At 54.7% G+C, this 9,486-nt stretch overlaps 1 protein-coding gene across 3 annotated transcripts in view; it reads right to left on the minus strand.

Annotated features, from left to right (window-relative positions):
- NCAN (neurocan) overlaps window positions 1–9,472 on the minus strand; it is a 40,778-nt gene extending 31,306 nt beyond the window's left edge. The window contains exons 1-2 of one of the 3 annotated variants that reach the window (XM_042249576.2): window positions 8,943–9,472; window positions 8,483–8,592 (exon numbers count right to left, since the gene is read on the minus strand). In XM_042249576.2, the coding sequence (XP_042105510.1) occupies window positions 8,483–8,592; window positions 8,943–8,948 (116 nt within the window). In that variant the 5' untranslated portion in view covers window positions 8,949–9,472. Of the gene's footprint in view, window positions 1–3,272; window positions 3,378–8,482; window positions 8,611–8,942 lie in introns of those variants that run through there. The other 2 variants (XM_060415363.1, XM_027969350.3) reach the window with 2 other exon arrangements.
- Window positions 9,473–9,486: the final 14 nt, after the last annotated feature.

Here is a 9,486-nt window from a genome sequence, read left to right on the forward strand (position 1 = left end):
TCCCAGAGGCCCCGTACGAAGGCAGGCCGGGGACCTGTCCGTGGTGCTGAACTTTGGGGCGGCAACACAGCGGCACTACCCAGTCTCCTTGCCTTCTTAGGGCAGTGACTCGGGGTCCAGAGAGGGTGAGTGGTTTGTCTAGGACTGCACAGCAGGACAGAGGTCAACTCCTGGTATGGTGTCCGTAACTACCAACCTGTAAACCTCAGCAGTTTCAACCTACATCCCTGGCTGTCCTCATTTCCCCCTTTCAGAACCCTGAGCGGGGCAGGGTCCCCTGAGAGCTCAAGTCCTGGATAGGTATTAAGGGGTGGGGCAGGACTCTGGCTGTGCCTGCCCCAGGAGAGCCTTGCGTGCTAAGTCACTTTAGCCCTGTCCAGTTCATAGCCCGCCAGGCTCCTCTGTCCATGGGGATTCCCCAGGCAAGAACACTGGAGTGGGTTGCCATGCCCTCCTCCAGGGGATCTTCCTGACCTAGGGATCGAACCTGCGTCTCTTACATCTCCTGCAATGGCAGGCTGGTTCTTTACCACTAGTGCCCCCTGGGAAGCCTTAGGAGGGGGCAAGTACAGAGAATTCTCATGCACACGCACAACCACACACCCCACCACACACACACTTTGTATGATTAACAGCTCAAACTATATCCTCATGACTAGGCCTCAAGGCCTGTCTCTACTCCCTGCATGTTGCTTCATCACTCTGTGCCTCAGTTTTCCCACTTGTAGAATGGGGATCACCCAGCACAGACCTCAGCATGTTACTGAGAGAATGGAATGAGCTGACTTCTGAAGCCTAACAAATGTTCGCTTAAAGAACTGCTACTTGCACACAAAGGCTTGTGTACACGCACAAATATACAATGGTGATCCAACAAGGTGAGAGACACAGGTTCCGGTGCACTCCCCTCCTGCCGCACACACGCCTTCCCACACGTACCCCATCCCCTCCAACAGCACTCTCACACACCCACACCCTTTCTCTTAAAATACCTCGTCCGCAGGGCCACCAGAGGTGAGCATTTACACAGCTGTCTGGGGCTTGTCCCCTTATTAATAATGCATGAGTCTCATACATATGCAAGTAGGGGCCTGTGGGCTTTGGGGGAGGGGCGGCCAGGAAGAAAGAGAGAGAAGAAAGTGTGTGTGGTGTGTGTGTGTGTGCGCTTGCGCGCGTGCACGTCTCCCCCTCCCTCACACCCACCTCCTGTCTCAGAAGGCATTGAGTGAGGGTGAGTTTGCCAGCAGGCGTTTTTTTGTGTGTTGCTCCTGGTTGTGCATCAAGGTGCTGTCCAGGCAAGGATGCGCTCTGTGGTATGGGACCGTGTATGAGGGTTCACAGTGGCAGTGTGTACTGGGTGGGGCACAGGGGACCGAGTGTGGTCCCTGGGTGTGTGAGCACCAGTAATGCTTAGCAGAGGCTATGAGCACACACGTGTATGTGTTACTGGCCTTGGAGTCAGGGTGTATTTGTGTGCATGGGTTCAACGCATGGAACTCCTCGGTGGAGAAAGGAAGCCGGGCTCAGTTAATCAGCCCTGGTTACCCCTTGGAGACCTGAACCCCCTGCCAATGTCTCCCCTATTAGCTCCCCAATTCTGCACACAGACCACATCTCACACCGCCCCCCCCACCCAGGGTCCACACTGCCAATCACATGGAGAGGACCTGGCTGTGCACACGGGACACACACACAGCCACACACTCTAGGCTCAGAGCCTTGGAGACTCACACTCACAGATTCTCAGTGACATTAACAAAGAGAGACAATATGGGCACTTACAAGGCAGGCGGCATGTCTTCTACACAAAGACACACACCCACAGTCTCAGGCTCCCCACGGAAGCCCCTCGATGAGGCCATGCTGTCAGACACAGCTCCCCACACACACTCACACATGTAGCTGCCAGCCCCTGGCACAGACCAGACGGGGTAAATCGTGGCTTTGGTGACTGGTGGCACATGATTTTGCAACCGGGTGATGTGGCCTCGGCACAAGTTTCCTGACAAAGACACAACCTCGGTCACATTAGACTCACAGAGGACACCATAAGCACCCACCTCCTCCCAGCATGGGGTAGACATACGCGCACGCACACACATACACACACATCCCTAGCTCCTGGGGGACAGCTTCCATTTGAGAATGTCCCCATGCCAGCGAGGCTGCTGGGGTTCTGGGGTCCCATGGTCTGCCCAGGCTTCCCTCCCTGCCCTTCCCCCACAACCCCCGCTGGGGCCCAGCGCCAACCCTCTCTTCAGCCTGGCTGTCTCCCATTAATGCTGCCGAGAGGAACAAAGCCCCGCACACAGGGATGGGGGTCGCTCCTGCCCAGGCTGGGCCCAGGGCCCCAGCCCCTTACTTCTCAGTGTTTGTGCCCCCAAACCAACCCAGGACTTCCACATGCATCCATATGGACAGACAGAACTGAAGGGGTGAGGCAAGGGTCTATGTCTAGTGGTGAGGACGTGGCCAGATGTGAAAGTACTGGGGGCAGCTCCCCCTTAGCGACTGGGTGCTCTGATCGATAGCTGGGGGTTTTAAGGGACTCTCACCTAGTATTCACCTCGGACACACAGCGTGCTCCCCGAGAGAAGGGACAGCACCCCAACTCTAGGTCCCAGGAAACAACAGGAACCACCGTGGGATGGAGCGCCCCCAGAGCCTCCTGCCTGAGTCAAGATGTGGTAACAAGACCTGAGCCAAAAGGGCAGAGACACCGCAGGACACCCCTTCCCTATGGGGGTCCAGTCTTTGTAAAGACCCCCTTCTATCGGGCTCAGGCTGGTCTGGAGAGCCCCCTCACCGCTGCAGTCCATCCTGGAGTCCTGCATTCATCTGCAAACTGGGAATCCCCACTTAAAATCTTGGGGTGTCTCAGCTCAGACACGGGGTGCCCTGTTCCGGAGTCCCGCGCTCAGCGGGTGGCTCTTCCCCTCTTATCTCTAAACTTGGGGCGCCCCTTCTTTAGCCCTGGTTCCCAGTGCCTCCCCAGCTCTAAGACCCACCCCCAGCCCAGCCCCTCCCCATCGAAGGGTTGTCTCCGCATTCTCTAGACAACCTTACCCCGAAATCCGAATCCCCCTGACATTCTCAAGCCCTCTCCTAGTTTGCGTTCCCTCCCCAACTCGAGGCTTCCCTCCCCCTCTAAGCCACCACCCCATGCTAGGGGCTTCTCTATGATCCCAGCCCCCCACCCCAATCTTGAGCTCTGTGTGAATGCCCGAGGACCTCTCCCTCAACGTAACCCCCTCCCCACGACCGACCCCCACCTGGCTCCTAGCTCCAACGCATCCCGGGGCGGTCGACCGGCACAAAGGACGCTCCGGCTGGGCTCAATCCGCGCCGGGTCCACCCCTGCGCCCTGCGCTCTGCTCGCCCCAGCGCCGCCTCAGCGCTTATAAAGGGGCTGCGGGGCTGCTTTGCGCATGCGCCCCCGCCAGCCTGAAGCCTCCAACTGTGCGAGGGAGGGGGCTCCCTCTGCCTAAAATCCCCTCCCCACTCCCACGACCACTCACCCACCCGAGACGACTGTGCCAGACTTCCTCCCCATTCACAATAAGTGTCTCCAGAAGTCCCATGGTGGGGCCCGCTCCATCTTACAGATGGGGAAACTGAGTCTCCAGGGAGATGAAGTCTGTCTCAAGGTCACGCCTAGGCAAAGGGCAGAGCTGGAATTCCAGTCCTGGTCTGTCTAGCTCTCCAGGGCTCACACTTGAAACAGTTTTGGCTACAGTTACTGTTTTACACCACAGTATAGAGAGGAAGCAAGACTCAGAGAGGAAAGAAAGCTCCTTAGGTCACACAGATGAAAAGAGGCTTGCAACGTCAGGGCCCAGGTGCTTCACACCCAGAGCTGTTTCTGCCAGTGCCAGCCAGAACTATATCATTCATCCACTCATTCCATTATCTAGCCAGCTTTTCCGGAGCACCTGGGGTGGGCCAGGTATTGTTGTTACAGAAATATTTTTGCTTTGATGGGGGTGGTGGTGTGCCTGTCTTTGTAGGAGATCCTAGATCTAAAAGGGTCTACAGTGGAATATTATTCAGCCATAAAAAAGAACGAAGTACTGATACACGTTCCAACGCAGATGAACTTTGAAAACATTATGCTGAGCGAACGAAGCCAGGCACAAAAGGGTCACAGTCTGAGTCCCTTTATGTGAAATGTTCAGAATAGATAAATACAGAGGCAGAGAGTAGATCGGGATGACCAGGAGCCGGGGGAGGGGAAATGACTGAGGGACTGCGCATGGGTACAGGGCTTCCTCCGGGCATGTTGGACATATTCTAGAACTAGACAGTGGTGATGGCTGCCCAGTAATGTGGGTCACTGCCACTAACCGTGCACTTTCAAATGGTAAATTCTGCGTCCTGCGTATTTTCCCACAATGACAAGTGGAAATGAGGGAGGACAGAAATATAAAGAAATCAGCCCTTTGCCCAGCAAGCCTTTCTTCCCAGGGTCTCCGTTTCTCAGCACCGAGACTGGGCTGTGCTGGCTGAGTGTCCTGCATCCATGTATGTGTGTGGCTGCATCTCTGAGGGTGGGTCTCGACTGGTGGAAAAACAAAGAAACAGGGAACTGGATGATTTCAGCAAGATTGCCAACAAGGGGGTGAGAATGAGTGAAGGATGAGGGAAGACCCCAAGGGAGCAAGTTTGCCCTGGAAGGTCTGTGTCAGCAGGCTGTTCTAGGGGTGGGCTAGTGGTGGCCGTAGGGAGCACAGTGACACACTGGGGAACTTCTCATCACAGAAGAGGGATGGCGGTCAGGGATCACACTAATGTGTCTGCAGGTGGCAGGCAGCAGGGACAGGAGTCTGGGTGACATGTGTGGGGGCAGCTTGGCCCCCACAAGTCCAGAGTTCAAAACTCCTTTCTGAGGAGTTCCATGCTGGTCTAATGGTTAGAATTCCACACTTTCACTGCCGTGGCCAAGGTTCAGTCCCTGGTCAGGAAACTGAGATCCCACAGGCTTTGAAGCATGCCCCCCCCCCCCCCCGGCCCCCCCAAAAAATCCTCTCTGAAATCCCTAACAGTGTAACTCTGGATCAGCCATTTCATTTTTCTGTGTCTGTTTCCCTGTCAAAAACAGGGATCATTAAAAGTAAATCACCTTACAGGGTTACTGGGAGAATGACATGGGAAGGAAACACACAAGCTGGGAGTGGCTATGAAGCTGCTGCCCATTTTTCAGCCAAGAAAATGGCTCAGGGAGATAGGACCACCTGCCTGAGGTTGCAGAGAATGGTAGGGGCCAACTGGGAGCCCTGATGCTGAAGCTGAAACTCTAACACTTTGGCCACCTAATGCGAAGAGCTGACTCATTTGAAAAGATCTTGATGTTGGGAAAGACTGAGGGCAGGAGAAGGGGGTAACCCATGGTGAGATGGTTAGATGGCATCATCGACTCAGCGGACATGAGTCTGAGTAAACCCAGGGAGACAGTGAAGGACAGGGAAGCTTGCATGCTGCAGTCCACAGGGTCACAAAGAGTAGGACACGACAGAGCTTCTGAACAACAACAAGTGGGAGATCAGGTCTGTGGCTTCCAAACCAAGCTAATCCCCACCTTGCCTCCCCCCACTTGTTCCCTCCCCGCTCCTCCCCACTCCCTGGCTCCCCTCACTGGTGCCAGAGCTGAGCTTAGAGGGACTGGCCTGGGGCCTGGGAGCAGGCTGTTGCTGGGGGCTTGAATGAGGCAACCTTGCCTGGGAATCTGCTGGGCTCAAAGAGCTATTTATAGGCCTGCACTGGGAATGAGCCAGCAGCCTCCCACCCTCAGCCCTGAGTGCCCTCTCTGTCTCCCCCACACTGGGTCTTAGGCCAGGGACTGCTGCGAGTCGGGGGCGGGAACAGGGGAGGAGGCTGGTTGCCCAGAAGACGAGCTAGGAGGCAGGACCCTCCTGGAGAGCCGGGCCTCAGGGACAGACACTGTCCCCTGAAATGACTCTCACACACCAAGGGTGACATATCCACAGGGCACGTGCAAGCATATTCACACCTGTCACATACAACGTCACTACCAAGCACTGATACGAAGTCATATCCCAGATACACAGTGACAGCATGCGCGGCCCAGCCACACCTGGCCAGGCCACATGGAAGTCACACAGGCCAGACACAGTCACCTGGCCACACACGAGTCATATCTACTGCACAACCAAACTCACAACTCTGAGCCCAGCTGCACCCAGCCCCTTCACACTCACACACACCTGTTGCTGTGCATACCCACGGAAACTTAGCCTTCCTAGCAGCCACAAACAGCCCATGGCCAGCTCAGCTCAGTACCTTCATGTGCGGCCACCCCCTCTCCTGCCCACTGTCATCTCCACTTACCCAGGCTCCCAAGCTTACCTCCTGCAAGACCGACGAGTCCTGCCAGAAACAAGTGAGCATCCTTTTACCCTGAGCTGGACCCTGCGGTACCCATGCAGGCCCCGGTGGATATATCAGACCCAAATCTGCCCCACAGGGGGCTGCCAACCCCAGAGGATTCCATCACCCTTACCCCTACAGAGTCTCCAGGGTGCAGCCTTGGGACAATCATTACAGTTATGCCCCAGGGGGAAACTGAAGCTCAAAGCAATCTGAGGGCTTTTCCCTGCTCTTCTCCAGGGTGACAAACTTATGGGAAGTGGGGCCTGTTTTCTGCCATGAGGGTGGCTGCCTCCCCAGAGTCCTTGCTGACCCATACTTGCTGTGTGACTTCAGCAAATCCATGACCCTCTCTGAGCCTCCATTTCCTCTCCTGAAAAATGCAGAGCTCAGCTCAACTCCAGAGTGAGACTGAAGTTTGCATCACGGTTCCCCTGGGTGACCTTACCTAAATGACTTCTTTGCCTCAGTTTCCCTCAGCCAACCAGAGTTACAGTTCCTGGCTCTTCGAAACTTCCCTCTGCCCCACCCCCTGGGGTGAGGAAGGAGAGAGTGATTAGTCTCTTCTCACTAAGGCAAATGAATGGACCACTTTTGGCTGCTCTGCTGGGAGCTTAGAGCTGCTAATTCCCTGGAGAAACAGGAGGTTCTTTCATGCCCAGGCGCCGGTGGGGTGAGGAGGCGGGAAGAGGGTACGAAGCTGGCTTCATCCCAGTGGGCATGGTGGCTCCGTGCCAAGACCAGGAGTGGTAAGGGGGGCCTTGGGGCTGTGCATATCCTCCCTGGGGAACCTTGGCTGCTGAGTAGCTGAGTGGCTGTATCCTTAGCTGTAAAATGGGAGTGACAAGGACCAGCACAGCAGATTTAATGATCTAGTGGATGGAGACAGACGTGGCTTCAAGTTAAACACAAGGTAGGTGCTCAACAAATGTCAACCACTGTTGTTACATGTCAGCCTGAAGAGTCCACTGAATTCTCTAGCAGTCCTATAAATAGAATTCTCTTAATTTCACAGATAAGGAAACTGGCTCAGCAAGGTCAACATATTTGTCCAAGATCACACAGCCAATGAGTGAATGGCCTAACCAAGATTTGAACCTGATCTGGACTCTCCAGGGTCCATACTCTTCCTAAATTCTTCTAGAGGTAGGGAGGTATTTTTTTGACACCCCTCCCCCACCCCCACCAGCCCTGGCCCTCAGACCAGCAGAGCCAGGTCTGGATGGCACGAGGCCACGACTGAATGCAGGAAGTCCTGGCAGGCAGGGGCTGATGGGGTGGCCCTTCCGCTGGTGTCCCAGTTTCCCAGCCAGCCCCCACTCCTGGTGTGGACTTGGGCAGACACTAGTAGGATGCCAGGAGGACCATTCCCCTAGCCCTTGAAGAAAGGGGCTGGATCCCAGACCATTCAGTCAAAGCCAGGAACTGCAGCCTCTTGCCAGTGGCTGATCTGTCCAGAAGTCTCCATTCACGCGGATTGGATGGTATACCGCCTTTCTCAAACACCTTTCTTGACTGCGTTAGGCCCAGCAGGATCTGGACTCACATATTTTATTCAAATTCATGGTCTTTTTATTCAACCAGGCTTATGCTGCCTGCCCATCCACCTCCCCACTCCAATTTTTCTCACCTTGGTGAATTCCTGCCCACTCAATAAGGTACAGGCACAATATCCCCTCTCCCAGGAAGCCCTCCCTCAGGTAGACCCTCTACTTCCCCAGCCTTATCTCTCCCTCTGGCTCAGCTCTGGTTCCGTGGGGCTGGGATTATATGTGTCTAGTTCTTTCTTCCCCAGATTGGGAGATCTTCAGATATGGGACTGGAACTAAGACCTCTCATAGTCCTCAGAATCACTTATCACAGGGCTGGGCAGTAGGGAGTGGCAGTTGTTTACTGAATCAGTGAACCAAAACTTTAGCCATGGCTTTGTATAATCCAGATTGGCAAACTCCTGTTCATCCTTCAAAACCCACCTCACGTTACCCCTCCTCCAAGAAGCCTGTCCCAGGCAGCATTTACTACGAAGACAGATTTGGAGGCCAGGACTTCTGTGTCCCAGTGGTGACACACGAGGCTGATAAAGATGCCCAGTACTCACACCATCATGGCTTCTTCCTCAACCCTTCCTTTGGCCTCTGGGAGGCCGTGAAGTGCAGGGATTCCCAGGCTTGTGGGCTTCCCTGGTGGCTCAGTGGTGAAGAATCCTGCCTGCAATGCAGGAGACATGGAAGATGTGAGTTCGATTCCTAGGTTGGGAAGATCCCCTGGAGAAAGAAATGGCAACCAACTCCAGTATTCTTGCCTGGGAAATCCCATGGACAGAAGAGCCTGGAGGGGATTGCAAAAGAGTCAGACAAGACTTCCCTGGTGGCTCAGACAGTAAAGAATTCTTCTGCAGTTAGGGAATGCACTCAGCAGACTTCATTCTACTGGTGGGAAGACATCATTATAAGAAGTCTCTTGCACTCTAAAACTAGTGCTCTATACCCACAGGTACCAAAGGACAGCCCCCCCCCCCACACCCACCTCCACAGTAGGCACACACTTGCTTTAGATACCTGCATTTTCCCTCCAGATCCGAGAGACTTGCTTGTAGAAATCCATGGCCCCCTTGTTTTCCACCGAAGTAGGAAGTGTCACTGCCTTTCTCCTTGCAGGGCTGACCTTGGGGAAGTCCTAGGGAAGGAAGGCTCCTCCTCTAGTAAGCATCTCCAGCTTCAGTTTGTTGTTGGTCATTGTGCTGTGCTCTTAGTCACTCAGTCAACCGCCATGGACTCTGTCCATAGGGATTCTCCAGGCAAGAATACTGGAGTGGGTTGCCATGCCCTTTTCCAGGGCATCTTCCCAACCCAGGGATCGATCCCAGGCCTCCCTCATTGCAGGTGGATTCTTTACCGTCTGAGCAACCAGGGAAGTCATGTCTGACTCTTTTGCCACCTCCTGGACTGTACCGTTCCAGGCTCTTCTGCCCCTGAGATTTCCCAGGCAAGAATACTGGAATTGGTTGCCATTTCTTTCTTTCCAACCCAGGAATCGAACTCAGGTCACCCACGTCTCCTGCATTGCAAGCAGGATTCTTCGCCACTGAGCCAGCAGGGAAGC

This window comes from Ovis aries, chromosome 5, assembly GCF_016772045.2.
Source record: "Ovis aries strain OAR_USU_Benz2616 breed Rambouillet chromosome 5, ARS-UI_Ramb_v3.0, whole genome shotgun sequence".
In the NCBI taxonomy this organism is placed as follows: Eukaryota; Metazoa; Chordata; class Mammalia; order Artiodactyla; family Bovidae; genus Ovis; species Ovis aries.